Source organism: Geosmithia morbida (assembly GCF_012550715.1).
Source record: "Geosmithia morbida isolate 1262 chromosome Unknown scaffold_0, whole genome shotgun sequence".
In the NCBI taxonomy this organism is placed as follows: domain Eukaryota; kingdom Fungi; phylum Ascomycota; class Sordariomycetes; order Hypocreales; family Bionectriaceae; genus Geosmithia; species Geosmithia morbida.
Window position 1 is genome coordinate 2032998 of NW_023336187.1, and position 18953 is coordinate 2051950.

Consider the following 18953-nt stretch of genomic DNA (forward strand, 5'->3'; position numbering starts at 1 on the left):
GGATCATAGACCGATCGTAGACCGAGGAGTGCGGTGTAGCCCGTGATAGCCTGTAGGTACGAGAACGATGCCAAAGGTAGCGTAGTAATAATATCACTAAGCATCAGTGGTAATACCGAGCACTCCGCAGTAAATAGCAGCCGTAGCAGTAATACGGCCCCATATTACTAGGACATGCCTGGCACTCCGTATTACCTGTAATATTGCCGGCATCCGCACTTGCTGGAAAGCCTCAATGATATTACGACGTAATACTCCGTACTCGTAATAATAGCTGTGGCTGGATCAGGGGAACAGCCGAACAGGGGGGGGGATGATGGAAAGCTCCTGGGAGGAACCTCGATGGAGGAGGATTGATGATGGCCCGTGGGTGGGTGCACGCCCCAGCGGCCCTGGGTGGAGGTCCAGTGGATTGAGACTCGAGAGCCCCCCCCCCCCGAGAGACCTGGAACAAGCCGCCAAGGAGAGCTGCCCCACCAAACGGATGCCATGCGCAATTCAATGAAGTTGAACCAAGTAATAAAAAGAGAGCAATGAATCAGAAATCAAGAGAAGACGGAGAGAAAATACTCACCGAGACCTTGATGCATCCCTTGATGCATGACTGGATCCAGGTCTAGACGACCCCTTCCTGAACATGGCAGACAGGCTACCCCTCGACGCAGACGGAGACGGTTCGGGCCCCGACTCGAATGATCTGAAGCTGCCGCTGTCATCGCGCGAGGAGTGGCGGTTGTCTGCTTCGCCATGGCCATCGTCATCGAGGTCGTGTGAGTATTGTTGCTGCCCGTCATCTTCACCGCCCAGATTGGTGGAGGTTGTGCCGTCGCTCTCGGTGGTGTCGGATCGTTGCTGCTTGCGTCGTCGCTGCTTGGACGCGATGGCCCGGGGGAACAGTTTGCCAAGACCGTCGCGACGAGCGGTGCTGGTGGATTCCATATCTGCGTGTGCGCGTGCGTGTTGACTGGGTGTCGCCGTGATGGTTGGGGAATCTGGTGATGTGGGAATTATAGAGACGTCAGGAGGTGGCTCACTGTCTCTCTCTCTCTCTCTCTCCCTCTCTCTCTCTCCCTCCCAGGTGGCCGGTAGGAAAGTTAGTCGATGACGAGGTGTAGCAATTGCCAAAAGAAGAGGAAGAAAGGGAGGCGAGGAGGAGGAGGAGGAGGAGGAGCTGTCGTCGTCGTCGTCGTCGTCGTCGTCTTAATACACAGACTTTACACTGAGGCCGCCGTTGTCAATCGGAGGGGTGGGAGGGGTCAAGATGAGGGTGGATAGGATAGCAAGAGAGTGTGAGGGGGGAAAAGGAGATTGGTGAATTGAACGGGGAGGAGGAGAAGAGGAAGAAGAAGAAGAAGAAGAAGCCGTCATGTCACGTATGGATCCCAACCCCAACGGCCCTTGTATTGCTAGTAGCAGTACGGGTATTTTATCTGTATTATTACTCTGTCCACGTATACATGTATTGCTCGCTTCTCGGTCTGACAGTCTCTACCTGTACTCGTAGTCTCGTACTCTACATTCTGCTCGTACCTCCCTCCGTACTGCGGGGCTCTTGACAAACTTCATAACAGAGAGTCTTGATATCATTCGTAGATGCTGGATCGATTGACTGGCCCCTTGACGGACCATCATCACACAGTCCACTTCTGTACCTTGCCACATGTACTATGGCCATTACTTACGAGTACGAGCACTCGTAGTTAGTACTCCGTACTCGTAGCAGCAATCCGTACTACTAGTTGTATTCCGTGCGTCGCAGTCGGGCATCGTGGTTTCCGATTCCCTCTACTTTCTTGTCACGTGCCACCACCCTGGCCAGTGCCCGATCCCACCTTCATGGCTCTCTAGACGGACTCCAACTTCTCTCCATCAAGTATCCCTTCTCTGAAACCTAGTGGACCGCTTCCGACATCACGGTGGCCCCATCCTACTCTGCATGGTGTGCTCGGCTATCCCACGATACGAGCCGGCGATGCAACGGCTGCACCGCCCACATCCTGGTGCGGTGGTCTGTTAGTGGATGATTGGACCCGCGGCGATGCTTACAGGACACCCATCTGCAGTACCCGTGATGACGGTGGTCAGCACAACGTCCGCCATGCAGGGACCGGCCAAGTGACGCACCTCGGGGAATGGGTTCATAACGCATTTTCTTCAAGTCGTTCGGTTTGACGCGAATGGACACAGACAACGGGATTGAAGAATCCGGTTGCGGTGGCCGTGGAAGACTTCGAGAAGGGCATTGAGACCTTCAGTGTCCGTGATGAGATGGTGTAGTAACTAGGATCGCGGGTGTGACGCCTCGAACGGTCCCTTTTCTGACACCAGAACAACCATTGAGAGATGTTAGACATCGTTCGATGGTCTATCGCGGCAACAAGCCGTGGACAAACCGACAACACTCGGTAGACGGAAAACGGACAACAGATGACGGTTCACGGCCCCACACGGCCACAGCTCCCATGGTTCCATGGTTCTACGGGAGCTGCGGGGCACATGGACGACCCGGTAGAGAGACTCTCAGCACAAGATGACTGACATGCCAAATTCAGAGTGGCTACCTTTCAAGACGCTTTAGGGGGGAGTGAGAGTAGACGCTTCAGATGCTTGGAGGACCTCGAGAGAATATAGGGGTGGAGAGATCGTGGGGACTGCTACCAATGGCACATACATGCAGGTCTCCGAGGCAATGCGCTGATGCAGCCGGCTGGCCATCCGAGTCGGCCGAAGCTACCTGGTGGAAGCTATCCCCTGACCCAGTCAGCTTGGAATATCCGCAGCATCCCTCTTACCGTACAAGCGTGGATCCCATGCAACGTTCCAGGGACAGATGAGATCAGCCATATCCAACAAGATGCCACTGCCGCACCAGTTTTTGGGGCCGCGGCGGTGCGAGGCAAGACCCGGAGAGGCGGGAGAGATCTGGTTGGGCCTGGCTGAATATGTCCACGCCGTATGCTTCGGAGCCGCGGCCAGACATACGAGCTTTGATCTAGGGCATATATGCCTTGCCGGATATTTTGACTTTCCATACAATACCATCGAGCCCGGCGCCGAGACGCCTGACAGAGTCTACGTCTCCCTCCAACCCGAACTGCCTCAGCAGGGGGTGACGTAGATTAGCCCGGGAGCAAGTGGTGACAGTATCATCCACGAATGCATCGTCAAGAAAGGGCCGTTGCTCGTCAGCTTCGCGCCTTTGTAGAGTCTGTGGCTGCCGAGGCTTCCACGGGCCTGCTCTATACGCCGACATGAAGGATGGCGAGATGGCGAGGTGAACGCTATGAAGGCGGGCTGGATGGTGGTAAGATAGAGGACGGCAGGCTTGGAGGCGGATCGGGATATGTGTCAAGGGAAGAAGCTTATTCCTTTCCAGCCAAGGAGGCAGCCACAAGAGTTGACGGAGAGCCGAGCGTTTCCGGGTACCTGAGTCATGTATGACAGCTGTGCAGAATGATAACATGGGTATTTCCGTGCCCTCAATGACGGTGGTTGTTCTTCTTGATCCCTCCATCTTAGACAGAAACCCGCAGTGTTCTCCCAGTTCACGTCTCGCCGTCCGGGGTCGGAGTTCAGCATCGCCATATTACACTATCTTGGTCCGTCACCAAGTTCGTGTCGTCGTAAGCGTACTGCACACTGTACAGATTAGAGACGTCTGCGGAGATTCATGGCGAATAAGTGCACACTTATTCATCTTCATCCCTTCCATGAGCAGACACTCCCTTCCCCTCCTTTCCATGAACCCGTTTTCTGTCGTCTTGGCCGAAGAAGATAGCCGCCGAGGGGCGTTAGTGTTGGATGGTACATCGGCTATGGTCCTGGCCGGTGCACGAGAAGGTGTGACCTTCGCTCTCGAGGGCTGAGAAGAGGTGCCCTAGGCATCCATTTTCAGGCCCCAGGACTGCGACACACGCACTTCCTCCGTGTTGTTATGCAGTGACAACATCAGCCCTTTTTACCGAGCTACCGGTACTTCGTAGACTCTTTACCGAATGAGTCTTGGACATGTAAGGCCGTCATATCATCTACGCAGTGATATTACCGAATGACTGACTCCTGGTCCGTTTGACCCTCAGTTCACGGGACAGGGGGTCGTTGCAGTTGCAGCCCGGACTTTTGCGTACCGATAATACCGTAATGCATAATCTGCACATACGGAGTACATACTCACATACTCGTATATACGGAGTAATGATACATGAACGAGCTTTATCACTCCCTTCAGCCCCCTGTCCTATTCCTCTTATCTGCAACGTCGAAACATCAGACAGAACTCGCCAAACCACCGGCCTCTTTCTCACGAGTGAGGACAGCGTCATATTAAAAAGTATTTCCACTACAACCCCATCAACACTTTGCATGCACAGCAGTGATGCATACGAGTACATACGCCATCGGACTTGACCCATGGAGCCTGGCCGGTCTGCATCTTGGCCTGGCTTCTCTTCTCCCCGCAACATACCCTTTCCCCACTCCCCTCTGCTGTTTTGCGTACCCATCAATCCAGTAACCTAACCCATCATGTTATATCATTGAGTGACTCGTACGGGCACGCTGTAATCGTCGTCATCTCCCATCGCTCTGCTCTAATTCGTAATCTAATCCTCCATGCTCCTGTAATCTGTACAGAATACGCTGTTCCGTTTCTGGATCCGAAGTCAGGAGGGCAGTTGCTTCCATTCATTACAAAGTTCTGAACAAGCTTACGTCACGCCACCCACCATCCAGATACCTGCACCTGGAGACAGAGAGAGCCAAGACAAAAAAAAAAACTCTCTCTTCAACTCCATCTCCAATCTCTCCAGCCTCCCGCCAACCTCCACGCAGACGAACAAGAGAGAAGGACCGGGATAGCCTCATGAGTCGTAACCCACCCCCGCCATGGAGCCCTCGCCGCTCCTGAAAGCCCACGATCATGCGCGCGCCGCCGCCGTAGCCACCCGCCAGGCCTCGGATACGACCATCGCCATCAGCGAGCACACCCAAGCAGCCGGCGAGTTCGCCTCAGCTGCCTCCAACACCTCGAGCGTCGAGGCCCTCCGCATGCTCAAGCTTCTTGAGGACCATCACCGCCGTCTGGCCGAACTTCTCAACTTACCCGCACCCCAGCAGCAGCAGCAGCAGCAGCAGCAGCAGCAGCAGAACTCAGCTCAGCATGCGGGAGACGACGACGCCACCAACCCCTCGGACGAGACAAAGGCCGGCGGTGATGGCGCCACCACCGACGATGGCGGGAAGGCGGCAGCTGCAGATGCCCGGGCAAAGACGGCACAGCCGACGCCGCACCAGCAGAAGCAGCCGACGCCGCACCGCCGTCTTGCCTCGCGCGAAATGTCATCGTCCATCGCCAGCAACCTCGCCTCGGCGAGGGGGATCCGTTCATCCAGGTACCGCGGCCAGCCTCTCACCCCGAGCGTGTCCAACGACCAGGCCCCGGGGAACATAGATTCCCGGTCTAGACGCTACGGCTCCGAGGGCAAGATGCACAACATCATGGAGAGTCAGCAGCAGTCACCGGGGAAGCCTACCTGGGTGCCCCCCATGCCTAGTACCTCGCCGCCACCGCACGGCAAGCCGTCGTCCTCGTCCTCGTCCTCACGCCGCGTCCCGCCTCCGACCGACAGCAACACCAAACCGGCAGACGACGGCGGCTACACCAAGTTCTACAACACGTTTGGCAGCCTCATGAACCGCATCTCGGCACCGCTGGCCTTTGCAGGGCTACCCCTCGTCCAAGAGGAATCCATCGCCGAGTCTGAGGAATCGGCATCTGCGGAGCAGCAGCAGCGGGTGCGGCAGCCATCACCGGGGAAGAGCCGCAAGACTCAGGCTATCTCCCCGCCTCAGTCACGGTCCTCGGCCGCGGCCCACGACGCCGACCTGTCCAAGATCTATTCCCGGGCCACCATGCGTGCCCTGGAGAATGAGGGCTATGGCGCCAGCGAGTCCTTCTACGTCGTCCCCACGAGCGGCCACACCATCTCGTACGCCAACATCCTCAGCTACGCCGAGAAGGAGAAGCGACGGCTCGGGGGCGGCACCAAACCCACGGGCTCGGGCTCTGCCTCGGTCCTGAGCACCATGCGCGAGGGCCCGGAGGACGACCAGGATGATTTCGTCGATGCCCGCGAGGTGCCAGCGGCCCTATCCGCCGGCGCCCAGCGCCGCGTCGGCCGCGCCCGCACGGACAGGGAGCTCAGCAACACCATTGAGGAGCTCTACACCGAGAACAAGTCGCTCAAGGACATGCTCGATAAGCTGACCAAGAGGCTGCACACTTTCGAGGCGAGCGCCCAGAAGATGTCGGAGAGCTTCAGTCTCATGAGGCCAGGCTCACCCGTCCGCACTCACGGCGGATCTGCCGGCGGCAGCAGCAGCAAGGCCGAGGTTCTGGAGGCCGAGCTTGCCTCTATGAAGAAGTATGTCGATAGGCTGGAGAGGGATAACAAGAAGATGGCCAAGACGCTCGAGAGGTACCGTGAGCAGTGGGAGACGCTAAAGGCTGGCGCCAAGGCGCGCAGAGAAGCTCAGGGTGGTGGGGAGAGCGGAGAGGAGGCGCGAACTACCGTCAGCTGAACAATCCACCTATCTATACTAGCAATTAACATTAGTTGAAGACAAATCACACGGGCGTTTCTTCTTCTCCTGTTAAGCGAGACATATCGGGGGCAAGAAAAAAAATCCATACACAACAGTTAGTTCCACCAGAAGCTGACACTGAAGCTAACACTAAGACTCCGAACATAGTGCCACCAGCCCATGGGTATGAGCAGCGTGTCCCCAGGGCCGAGGATACACTCTCTGTACTCGACACCCCTAAGCTCACTCCTCATGCTCTCAAGCGCATCGTCATCATCACCGTCGTCGTCACCGGGCTCGTCCCACCCCTCTACGATGCCTAGGTCCACGGCGCTCGTGTTGCTCATGTCGACGCCCTGCTCGGTAGGTCTGGGCCGCATGGTGGGCGTAGCCTCGGGCGGGTACAGCCTCACGTACTTGGTCCCGACGACCTGGCACAGCAGGTTGTGGTAGCCGTCGGTGTGGAGCGGGGTGATTGTGCGCGCGGGGCCGAACCACGCGTTCAGCCGCGGAGAGCCGACAGGCGGCTGGTCTCGTGCCGGGCCTCCCGGGTGACGGGGTACGTCGGCCCAGCAGAGGTCCGGGATGAGTATGTCGTTGCGGAGCCGGGGAATCTGGCGGAACAGATTGTGCTGGGCGAGGTAGCCGACGGCCTGCCTCCGGCTGCCAGCGTCGTCGCTGCTGAGCACGTAGCGGTCCAGAAAGCTGCCAAACGATGTGAGTTCCTGGCCCCAGTCGGCGTCGACGTAGCTCCGCCCTACCTCGACGGGCACTAGGCGGCGACCGCCAAGCGTGCGGGACAGGAGGTACTCCCTGCTTCTCCAGGGGCGGTCCGTCAGAGCAGGCCAGTGCGTCGTGACGTCGGTCAGGACGAGGGGCTTGGGCCGTCCGCTGCCGCCGGCATCCATGTACGCCTCGAACCTGTCTACTGTCCAGCCCCGGTGCCGGGGACACTCGTGCGAGGCCGACAGCGCAGGACGGCCGTACGGCTCGTCGGCTGGGAAGAGGTCATCTGCGCCGTCCTTTCTCTGCCGCTTGGCTGGACGCCGATCGCCCCCCTCGGCCAGGAGCACATCCTCGATGAGCTGCATCGTGTCTCCGATCCAGCCGTCTCCGAGCGACGCGCTCTGCCCCCCCGTCGTGATGAGCGCCCGGTCCAGATTCTCCGTCACGGGACTCCACGGGTCTGCGGCCTGGCATGTGTCCGACAACCGCAGCAGGTGCACGTAGCTCGTCAGCACGAGCGTGTCCGTGTACATGCGGCGCCAGGGATCCGGCACGCGATCGTAGCGGAAGGCGTAGAAGCGCGTCATGGCTATGGAGGCTACGTCGTCCAGACGCCGGAGGAGAGCATCCGTCTCGCCTGGAGGGGGCGTGGCGAGCAGCTTCTTTGCTTGCCTCCTCACGAGGTCCTCGACGCCCTTCAAGGCAGCTGAGCCTGTCTTGCGACCGGCGGGACCCTTGGCGGCGGCTGTGGGCCCCTCGACGGTGGGAAACCCGACCGAAATGTCCGAAGCTGCACCGTGGTATCGCCGGAGCAGCTCGTCGCGACGTGTTTCCATGGCTCGCAGTGCCGTGCCGCCATGTACGTTCGTTGGTGGCGTGCCCAATGTGTGGTAGATGGATGGTGGATACTTGAGGCTTAGGATTTGCACCGTTACTGGTTGCCAAGCCCTGAGACGCACACACACCCCCGGTTCAGCAAGTACATCCTCTTTGTAGGATTCGAAGCATCGTTGTTCCTTATGATGGTATCTTGCCTCTATAGAACTGTCTTTTCCCTCGCCATCCTAGCTACTTCTTGCGGCCAGACATTGCGAGTATGGCATCCATCGTCGATCAACATCACGTGGCAGGGTCATCGGCGTTCGTTGCAGGGCCGAACTCCGAGTTCCAGGAAAGCCGAACGCCCCCTTCCCACTGAGGTCGTTCAAAGTATCCGAGGTCGCTCTTTCTCTTTACATCGTCGCGTGTAATACATGTATCATAGTTACCTGCAACGAATCGACGGCACAGCAAACTCCTCGAAATATCAGAAGGGGGGGTGGAAGACATCCAATGGTTTCCAGTCCCAAGAGGTCGACTTCCCAGACATATGGACGGGTAGGTCAGGCTCAGTCAGTTACTAACCGCTTGGGGAATTAAGAAGAGAAGGAGAAGAAGAAACCCATGGGTTTCTTTTCTTTTCCTGTCTATTCTTCCTTATTTTTTCCTTTAGCTCCCCCTCCCCCACACCTCTCACCCAATGCTAATCACAACCCAAACATCTCTGTAGGCATGCTTGAATTGCTCCCGGTCCAAGTGCAAATGCGTGCCAAGAAGCGGCTCGCGACGCTGCGAGAGGTGTCACCGTCTCGACAAACAGTGCGAACCTGGAACGGGGACTCGAGCTATCAGCGCGAAGCGGAACAATCCCATCTCCCGCATCGACCAACTTGAAGGCAAGGTCGATGAGCTCGTCTCTCTTCTGGGATCGTCATCCGGTCACGGACGCGCAGAGAGCTCCTCGGACGCCAATGCCGTCTCCTCCAACACCAATTCGAACCCATCCTTCATAACACCCTACGGCTCCAACTACAGCTCACCGGCAGGACTGTCCGCCACCGGTGAAACCGAGTCATCCGTGCCATCTAATGCTGCTGCTTCTGCTGCTGCTGCTGCCACATTTCATCCGCTATCGTCATCGTCACTGTCTGGCTTGCTGGACCCGAGACTGCCGGAAAGCGAAGCACAGAGCTACTACGTCGACTTTCAAAAAACTCACCTCAAGTATTTTGCCTTCCTGCATCTTCCAGAAGACTACCGTCAACTGCGCCGCCAAAGGCCCTTTCTCTTCCTCTGCATCATGACGGCGGCATGCCCGTCCATGAACAAGAAGTTTGAGCTGGGCGAGAAGGCCAAGAGGGCGCTGACAGACCACATCTTCCTGGGGAATCACCCGGGTGCTGTCAATGTCGACCTGCTGCTCGGCCTGCTTGTGTTCCTATGCTGGGGACGTGACTATCTTCTCATGGGAACGGCCACCAGGGTCCCGCGCTTCACACAGATGGCCATGACGCTGGCATTCGATATGCGCCTCAACAAACCGCCACAGGAGGAGTTGAGTATCCTGCCTGGTGGACCCGGTGCCGGCACTACGACGACTCCTCGAACCATGGAGGAGAGACGTGCTGTTCTGGCAACTTTTGTCATGAGTTCTGTGTGGGTCGTCACCTAGTTACAAACAATTCCGTCGTCGCCAATCGAATACCATGTGCTAACTTGTCGAATCGTCAAAACCGAGGGGGTGGGGGGGAAAAGCGTCGCCTCATATTCCAGCCAGATCGACGCCATGCAATGGACCCCGCACATGGATGAATGTCTAGAGGTCATGAGCCAGAGTAAAGAATGCATCTATGACGAGATCTTTGCCTTGCAAGTTCGGGCACAACGAGTGGCCGGCGACGTAGAAAGCGCCAAGGGCACCGTGATATCATCGTCACCAAACTTCTACATGTCGCTCCTTAAACGAAGTCTAGGCGATATCAGAACCAGTATAAGGCCGGAACTGAAGAGGCACGGTGAGCACATCCCCCCTCTGTCATCAGAGACCCCGGTATACCACCCCCCCCCCCGCTGACCCAGCCTACAGACGTCCTCTTAGCCTCGCTGTACTACGCAGAACTGAGCATATTCAGCCTGATCCCGTCGATGAAGGATGCCCCGGCCTTCCAAAGGCTCGAGTGCCTATACTCGTGCCTCGAGACGTCGAAGCGGGCCGTCGACGACCTCCTCGCCATACCGGCTGATGAGCTGATCGGCGCGTCGTTCCCCTTCTTCGTCTACATAGCGCGGTACATCATCGTCCTCTGGAAGCTGTCGACGCTCAACGATCCCAACTGGGACACAGCCCTCGCCCGGTCCACGGTCAACGTCGTCGACGTGCTCAACCGCCTCATCGACAAGCTACAGCACTCCAAGATCTCGCGGCCTCACGAGCCGGGCGACTGCTGGCCCCAAAAGGCCGTCATGCTCTTCGCCAAGACGCGCGATTTCTGTGCCAGCAACATGGCCAACCCACCTCCCGCACCTCCTCCTCCTCCTCCCTCCGGTCCTCAACCGTCAGGTCAGGAAGCCAACGCAGACGGAGGTCGTTTCCATATCAACACCGCCGCCAACAGTAACAACAACGGCCAAGGTCAACAGCAACCGGTCGACATGGCTACTGCCGCCACATTTGACGCTGCCCTCTGGCAGGCAGACTGGCCGGCAGATGATTTTACCTGTAGTTTCCTGGGCGAAAACTGCTTTATATAATGAAGAGCACCTGTCATGATCTTGTGTCCCCCCCCCCTGGCCTTTTTTTTTTTGCATTCTAGCATACACCACCACACACACACACACACTTGAAAAACCACCACAAATCAAAGAAAAATATATCCACACGGATTTGATAAGGACTTTTTTTTTATAGAAAACGCACAGAATTATTAATACTCCATTTCGACCTGCCAAATTGTCGTCGCCGCCTCTTTCTTTCTATGGGGTTTATGATCTATCAACAGGCCAACTAGCAAGATGGGCGTTCGGAACCACCCCCCCCTACGATTAAATCCCGCGTGAGAGCACGGATGTTCGGTACTCAGAGATCTGAAGTAGGCGGCACCTCATAATACTATAGACTGCTTCGGATTCTTACCTCGGCCAGTCGTTGCAAATCACCCCAGTCCGTTATAACCATGGGGGTTGAAAAAATGTGTTGATTTTTTTTTATTTCCCCTGCTCCTCCTCCCCCCCCCCCCCCCCAAAAAAAAAATCATTTGGGTAGTGAGTGGCTCTTGTACAGAGAACAATAATAGTACATGGAATACATATATACACGACTATAATTGATGTCTTTCTCACCCCTCTCTTTCTCTTGTACATTTCTAACGTTTGCTTTTGTTTGGATCTCGTAGTGTTCAGCACGTCCACACTCCTACAATCCCATCCCGCCTTCCCTCGACGAGGTAACCCTCACGTACACCGACGCGCTCGACAATGGCGGGCGTCTTGTCCATCTCTTCGGCGGCCTTGATCCCCGCGCCGCAGTCCCACTGGCGACCTTCGACTTTGTCGTAGACCTTGACTACGTCCTCGCCCGCGGCGCTGACGATGCGGCGCGCGTCAAACATCATGCTCGTGACCGGGTTGTCGTAGGCGTAGGCGTCGTGTATCGAGCCAGTACGCAGGTCCCATATCTATCGTCACAGGTTAGCTATCGGTACAGGGAGAAGGGGCGGGAAGGGGGCGGGGGAGGGGATAGAAGACTATAGGCTGAAAGACACGTACCCTGATACTCCTGTCTGCGCTGCCGGTGACGAGATGCATGTCGTCAAACTGGAGACAGGTGACGGCGTCCGTGTGACCGACCAGGCTCCGGTGCACCTGTCCGCTACGGAGATCCCAGAGACGGACCATGCCGTCAGCGGTTCCGCAGGCTAGGGCTGACTCGAAGACCTGGAGGGCGCCGACGAAATCGGTGGTGCTCGAGGTGGCGCGTCCCGTTGGCCTCCACGTGCTCTCTGAGGCTCCAATCGAGGCCGACGCTTGGGCGGCCGCCCACATGACGTCGAGGGTCTGGACGCAGCGACCCCTCTCGAGGTCCCAGTGGCGGATCGTCTTGTCGGCCGATCCGGAGACGAGCACGTCGCCGCGGAAGTGCAGGGCTGTGATCTCACCCACGTGGGCCTGCAGGGTGAAGAGCTCGCAGTCGTCCATGCTACCCTCGGGCGGGTCGATAGGCTGGTCATCCGGGTTCTCCCAGGCCATGTCGTCGTCGTCACCCTCGCCGTCCCGGTCACCGTGCGGGTCGTACCGCGCCTTGCTCAGGTCCCACAGCTTGATGGTGGCGTCCATGGACCCCGTCGCCAGGATGTTATCCTCCACCTGCAGGGCACGTACCGACGCCGTGTGGCCCTCGAGGTGGCCCATGCACCGCCCAGCGTTGAGATCCCACACGCGAACCGTGTCGTCGAGAGCGGCCGTCACCATGGTGCCGAAGGGCGCATCAAAATCAAGCGCCGATATGGAGTCCTGGTGCGCTCGGATCTCGCGTATCGATGACCCGGGTTCAAAGTGCTCGTGCAAGATGGGCATCGACTTCCTGCGATGTACCTTTTTCGATTTCCGCGACAGCGTGCCCTTCTCCGAGGGGATCTTGTCGTAGACCGACTGCGTCATGAATCCGTGGTCGTCGGCGTCGCCCACCAGGTCCTCCTCTTCCTTGGTAGCCGTGTTCCGGGCAATCAGCTCGGCCTCGTCGGCCTGAGCTTGAGCCTCTTCAATCTTGGCCTCGATATCGACCACTAGGGTGTGCAGGTCAGCATTTACGGTACCTCAAGTCGTCTTTGGAGGGGCTTCCGGTGAATGCAACTTACGGTCGTGCTCCAGCAATGCCTCCTCCTGCTCAAAGCCAGCCAACCTCTCAAGGACAATTCTCCTCATGCCGTGGAGGTTGGCAATCTTGTCGTCCACTTCGCGAATCTCGGCGCTGGCCATGTTCTTGCGAACATTTAGGATCTCGAACTCGTGCATCATAGAGGCCTTTTCCTTCTTCAACTGGTGTAGGCGTTTGGGATCGCTGCCGTATAGTTGTTGGGCGCCGTCGCTGTCGTCTATCATTTTCCGGCCCCTAGACACGTGCCGGTGGTGATGTTGCTTCCGGCCGTCGACGGAGTCGTCGGTGACGCTGGCCTGGAAGCCTTGGAAGAGGGAGTAGCTGTTCTTGTGATCGGGGATGTTGATCAGGAGTTCGTCGGGGAGGTGGGCGATGGCCCGGTGCTGTATCTCGGCCGTAGACAGCCTGGAGCGCACCATGTCGGTCGGAGTGGTGCGGGCCATGGAGAACATGCTCCGCTGAACGTGTGGCCGCTTCATCTGCTTGTGCATCTCGGCCATGGCCGTCTGGTAGTGGTTGGTGACATCCTCGGGATTGGGGCCCATCAAGTGATTGGCCGTCGTGGTGACTTTGCGGCCAAATGCTTCGATGCCGCGTGTCTGTGTGGATTTAGTCAGAGGTGGTACGAGGGGGATATCGAGAGACCTTCCCGGAGGATACGACATACAGATATGATTGACTGCTCATCATCGCCGGGTCCATCCTCAGGAAAGACATACTGGCCCTCTTGATCAGCCATGGCCAGAACCACTACAGCCAGGCACACCAGATAAGGGGAAAAAGTCGGTGACACGTGCCGTCAAGGAGGAGAGGATGTGGCGGGGACAGAGGGAAGAGGGGAGGAGAAGAGAAATTATGAATATGAATTCGGCGTAAGGCGCGCTGCTTCGAGCATTACTCGGCAGGAAGGAAGAAGTTGCCGTGGACGGAAGGGGCTAAGGGAGAAAAGGCTGAAGAGATCCGCGGGTGTCAAGTACGGAGCTCGGATGCACCAATGACGCGCTCAATGCCGAACAGAAACAGCGGCCTACAAGTTTTTTTTTTTTTTTTGGTTTTTTTTTTGTATACAGATTACTGTAACCTGTACAGGAGACCGACTCAGAGCGTAGGCCCAGAGGCGTGGATCTCTCTGCCACTGTCATAAAGGGGGGTTGACAAAAAAGCTCCAGGACAAGGAGAAAGTTATATTGCCGAGCCCCACGCATCATGTATATAAAACCATCTATAAAACAATGTATGCTACGCCCATAGAATACTCATCAATACTGCTTATCTTACCGGTGAAGATAGGGTGTGATATCCTCTGAATGCAGAGTAATTTGATCCTTGCTAACAGTCCAAGTACCGATATCATCTCAGATATTGCATCTCTCTCGCCATCGCGGCTCTATCAATACTGGGCGTTGCCCCGAGTCCCAGAAACACCAAGTGACTGTCCTATTTTGTCCACTATCCCCCCCCCCCCTAACCTGTATCGCCTGGGGCACCCTCCCCCCACCTCGAGTCCAAGCCACACACCATATACCCACATTTCACAAGCCACATGCCACATGCCACATCCCGCTCGCCCTCTCTGCTCTTTGGTCTTGCAGCGTTCTTGCAGGCAGGAGCGACCAAGAAAGTCTACTCTAAAAGCAGAACGGGTCCGGTCACCGGCGAGAGGGGGCGATCAAGCAAGCTTGTCTCTACTGCATCGTCATAATATTCGACTTTTCACGTCATACACGGCTTCTCGATATCCCATAAGCCCCTCTCCCCACGTTCTTCGCTTACAGGTACTTTGCTACCCTGCCCCTCCTCACTCATCATCGCAGCAGTATAGTCCCCGCCATCATCTTGCTCATACCACCACCACCACCACCTTATCACCATGGACGCCGCCGTGGATCTGGGCGATGCCTCCAAGGCACTGGAACTTTCGAGGATTCGCTACCAGCTCATGTGAGTCTCTCTTTCCCGCATGCCGTGTGCAGGATACTACCACACTTCCATATATATGTGCGTGTGTAAGAGTCTGCGCCTGCGGCGTGGATGTGTCTGACTGACGACCGACAGCCGATTAGAGGACACCATCACCTTTCACCTCATTGAGCGTGTACAGTTCGCCTTGAATAAGGTTAGACTTCAAGCCTGGGATCATCCAGATGATTATAAATGACAGGGAGGAATGGAGAGCACGTCGTGTATCTGACCGAGACTCTAGACCATCTACACTCCTGGGGCTGTCACTCTCCCCAACTACAATGGCAGCTTCCTAGATTGGTACATCCGTGAGCAGGAGAAGATCCAGTCGCTGGTGCGCCGCTTCGAGTCGCCGGATGAGTACCCTTTCTTCCCCGACGCGGTGCAGAAGCCCATTCTCAAGCCGTTGAACTACCCCAAGATCCTCCACCCCAACAACGTCAACGTCAACGACAAGATCAAGAAGTTCTACACGGAAAAATTTCTACCGGCTGTGTGCCCAGATTTTGGTGGGCGCGGCGACCGCGGTGAGTCGGAGGAGAACTACGGGTCGACGGCCGTCTGCGATATCTCGTGCTTGCAGGCCATCTCGCGCCGGATCCATTTCGGCAAATTCGTCGCCGAGAGCAAGTTCCGCTCCGAGGAGGAAAAGTATACTGCCCTCATCAAGGCTGGCGACCGCGAGGCTATCGGCGAGGCCATCACCGATGCTGCCGTCGAGAAAAAGGTGCTCGACCGACTGAGGCTCAAGGCCCAGACCTACGGCACCGATCCTGCCCAAGCTGACGAGGCCAACCCGCCTTCCAAGATCAACGTCGACGCCGTCGTTTCCATGTACAAGGACTTTGTCATTCCCCTGACAAAGGAGGTCGAGATCGAATACCTGATGCAGAGACTCGAGCCGGAGGTATAGAGCAGAAAGAGGTGAACATAGAAATAACAGGTTGGAAAGAAAGGCATCTATGAAAGGTAGAGGAGAGAGAAAAAAGACGGTGATTCCATGGGAGGCAAGACAAAGTATAGATCAAACGCAAAAATGGTTGAGTTTCTCTCTTTTTTTTTTTTCCTTGTGTGTTGTTGTTGCTGTGTTCTTGTTCGTCATTGTTGCTGCGGCCCCCCTATGTACTCCTGGACAGCCTTGACAGCGGCAGGGAACTTGCTAGCCTCGATGAGGATCATATGTCCAAAAGGTTTGATGCCCATCTCCTGGAAAGCGCGCTTGCTGTCAGCGGCCAGCTCGTTCTCCTTTGTGAAGTTGTAGCTGCCGTAGGCGATAGCGTGTTTCTGGAACACCTCGTCCTCAGGGTGGAAGTAGAAGGTGGCAGGCTCGCCACCCTTGGCCTTCTTGCGCTTCCTGTCCTCAACGTCGAGGGCCGACTCGATCTCGCGGTACGTCTTGGAGATGATGAGATAGTGTGTGAAGTCGTATGGTTCCTTGTCCTCAACAGCGGCCTCGACCTCGTCAATCATCATGGAGAAGAGCGGCGGGGCAATCTCGGGAGGAACGTTGATCAACCTCTCGGAGAAGATGATGCCAACCTGCTGCTTCCCGCCGGCAGTGCCGGCCAGCAGCGGGGGGACCGCAGAGGATAATGAAGGGTTCGTGCGTGCCTTGTCGGCCAGGTACTTGGCAATGTCACCGATGGGCTCCTTGTGCGCATTCTCCGTCAGGTTGAGGACGGTGGCTAGGGCGTAGGCATCGGTGGCCTTGCCGTCCACCTTGACCGTCGAGCCAATGGTGTTCTGTGAGACCACCAAGTCCGCCAGGGCCGATATGTTGAAGAGGTTCGCGTCGACGTCGAAGAGCTGTCGCAGGAGACCCTTGGTGCCGTGGAAGTCGATCTCAGGGTCAAAGTTGAACCACTCAAAGTCGACGTTGACAATGTCGAAGTCCTGTGTGTGTGTCGGGAGTCAGTGCTCATCCTTCATCCCAGCAGGAGCAGCAGAAGAAGCAAGAGACCGAGTCTGGAGGCTCTCTTACCTCGTCATCCTCGTCCATCTTGTCGACCGAGGGGTCGGCCGTGGGCTCGTCTCTCTCCCTCTTCCGGCCCATTCTGTATGATGCGATCGCTGGTAGAACGGGTGATGGAGTGCTATATACGGATGCTTAACCTAGGGAGAAAATGAAGAGAAAGCAGAAGGGAATCACGATACCAAAGTACTGGATTACTAGTATAATGGACCCAGGAAAAGCCGAACAGGAAAAGAAGGAGAATGGCTATGTCATGCGGTCACAGACAGAGAAAAAAAACCATGCCCCTCACTAACCAAACTGGGGTATCCCACCTCCATCTTCCCTCCGGTGTTGCGCCCATGATCAACTGAACCCGGGGCGGCAGCGGAGGCTACAGCGAGCGCTGTAACCACTAATAGCAGATGGGTATTGCCTACCGGATGATGTTACGGTGCGCATCACAGGGGATTGATACAGCAGCTGTTCGTCGATGCTGACCAATGAGGAACGCCCGTCCCCGGTGCGGAGGCGAGCAGCCTAGGCTCGAGGGATTCCACCTGCTGGAGCAGTGGAACTCAGCCCAGCAGTAGACTCACCGAGAGAGACCCGTCAGCAGCCGTAAACAGCCAAAACGGGCCCCCCTCAAGTTCTCAACAGCGCCTGAGCCCACAGCACTTGGAGCTTTGCAGGTTGCGTCAGCGACCGACCGCCCGTTTATTCTTCTAATATTAATATTACTTGCTTCTATCTCGACCATCACCCACGCCTTCAGGGATCTCAGCCTCGTGCCTGGAGTTCTCCGTATCCCCCCCCTCACACACACGTACACACCGACGATCAGAGGATAGGAGATAAGAGGGGCCAATTCATGTGTGCCGCATCCATCCCCCGACGCCCATTGGAATAATCCCGAGCACCTGGTTCCCGCCTCTCTGCGACATTATCGACAGCTACGATCCGATCCCGCCACCCCATCATGGACTACGGCGCCTCCATCAACGAGGCAGACGACCCTGCCGCCTCTCCCTGGGGTAACTCGCCCGCCTCTTCTCCCCAGCGTGCCCGCGCGCCGCTCGGGAACTTCAGCGACGACCCTCCTCCCCTGCGATTCACGCCACAGCCGTCCAACGGCTTCGACGATGCCCTGGGCAGCCCTCGGGGCTTCCAGAGACCAGGCACCGTCACCACGTCGTCGGAGACAGAGGGAGGAGGGTCGGAGCCTGCCACAGATACCGCCGCCGTTTCCTCGCGCGAGTCGGAAGCGCCTGGGGAGGGCGACGATGCCGCCGCATCGCACGACGCTACCGCGCTCGGTGCTGACAATCAACGGCCTGCCGCTGCTGCTGCTGCTGCTCCCGCCGTCGCCACTCCCCAGCGGGAGGCCCCCAAGCCTACCAAACCGCAGTATCGACTGCAGGCCAAGGTCACCGGACTTGAGCGCACTGGGAAGAAGGACCCCATCATCCGTTTCGATGTCTACGTATGCTCTTGCTTCTCTCTCCCCTCTAGATGCTGCTCGTGATCAGCTTTCCAGCTAACATGTTGCGCTTCTCCCCGCAGACAAACCTGCCTCGGTTCCGCACGACGCAATACCGAGACGTGCGCCGACTACACTCGGAGTTTGTCAAGCTCGCGCAGCATCTTGTATCAGCCAATCCCGAGGCCCTGGTCCCCGCCATGCCGCCGTCGGTGACGTCGGCCGGCGCCGGGACCGACGAGGACGAGGCTCGCGTCAAGGCCCTCATCCAGCGCTGGTTCAACTACGTATGCAGCAACGAGACCCTCATGAAGGATGACGAGATGATTCTCTTTGTGGAGAGTGACTTTGGCTACAGCCCCCTCGTCAAGATGAAGCAGCCGGCCACGGGAGTCCGGAGGAAGATTCTCAAGCAATTCGCGCCGCCGCCCGATGACACTCTGGAGCTGGCGGATGCCCGCCCCACGGTCAAGCTGTTCTATCTCGGATCCATGGATGCCGGCCACAAGGTGGACAAGCTGGTCAAGGCCCGCAGAGGTTGGTCGATACACTATACCCCC

General features: G+C 57.1%; 7 protein-coding genes across 7 annotated transcripts in view; 4 read left to right on the forward strand and 3 right to left on the reverse strand.

The window, feature by feature from the left end:
• Positions 1-4884: 4884 nt before the first annotated feature.
• On the forward strand, positions 4885-6579 carry GMORB2_0610 (uncharacterized protein; the record flags this gene model as incomplete). Its single annotated transcript, XM_035462595.1, has 1 exon — positions 4885-6579. One exon carries the CDS (start codon positions 4885-4887, stop codon positions 6577-6579), a length of 1695 nt encoding a protein of 564 aa, XP_035325525.1.
• Positions 6580-6698: 119 nt separating this feature from the next.
• On the reverse strand, positions 6699-8144 carry GMORB2_0611 (lysine-specific demethylase 8; the record flags this gene model as incomplete). The annotated part of the gene is made up of 1 exon (XM_035462596.1): positions 6699-8144. One exon carries the CDS (start codon positions 8142-8144, stop codon positions 6699-6701), a length of 1446 nt encoding a protein of 481 aa, XP_035325526.1.
• Positions 8145-8640: 496 nt separating this feature from the next.
• On the forward strand, positions 8641-10878 carry GMORB2_0612 (uncharacterized protein; the record flags this gene model as incomplete). The annotated part of the gene is made up of 4 exons (XM_035462597.1): positions 8641-8685; positions 8858-9783; positions 9883-10142; positions 10214-10878. The coding sequence occupies 4 exons, from the start codon at positions 8641-8643 to the stop codon at positions 10876-10878; spliced, it is 1896 nt and encodes a 631-aa protein (XP_035325527.1).
• A 644-nt stretch (positions 10879-11522) lies between these two features.
• GMORB2_0613 (mitochondrial division protein 1) lies at positions 11523-13739 on the reverse strand (the record flags this gene model as incomplete). Its single annotated transcript, XM_035462598.1, has 4 exons — positions 11523-11801; positions 11893-12908; positions 12981-13599; positions 13668-13739. 4 exons carry the CDS (start codon positions 13737-13739, stop codon positions 11523-11525), a joined length of 1986 nt encoding a protein of 661 aa, XP_035325528.1.
• A 1131-nt stretch (positions 13740-14870) lies between these two features.
• GMORB2_0614 (chorismate mutase) lies at positions 14871-15875 on the forward strand (the record flags this gene model as incomplete). The annotated part of the gene is made up of 3 exons (XM_035462599.1): positions 14871-14941; positions 15056-15116; positions 15204-15875. 3 exons carry the CDS (start codon positions 14871-14873, stop codon positions 15873-15875), a joined length of 804 nt encoding a protein of 267 aa, XP_035325529.1.
• Positions 15876-16060: 185 nt separating this feature from the next.
• Positions 16061-17015, reverse strand: GMORB2_0615 (protein BCP1; the record flags this gene model as incomplete). Its single annotated transcript, XM_035462600.1, has 2 exons — positions 16061-16855; positions 16944-17015. The coding sequence occupies 2 exons, from the start codon at positions 17013-17015 to the stop codon at positions 16061-16063; spliced, it is 867 nt and encodes a 288-aa protein (XP_035325530.1).
• Positions 17016-17892: 877 nt separating this feature from the next.
• Positions 17893-18953, forward strand: part of GMORB2_0616 (to vacuolar protein sorting-associated protein vps17) — a gene marked incomplete at both ends in the record, with an annotated part of 2089 nt that continues 1028 nt past the window's right edge. The window contains 2 exons of the mRNA XM_035462601.1: positions 17893-18396; positions 18477-18930. Coding sequence (XP_035325531.1) covers positions 17893-18396; positions 18477-18930 — 958 coding nt within the window. The remainder of the gene's footprint in view (positions 18397-18476; positions 18931-18953) is intronic.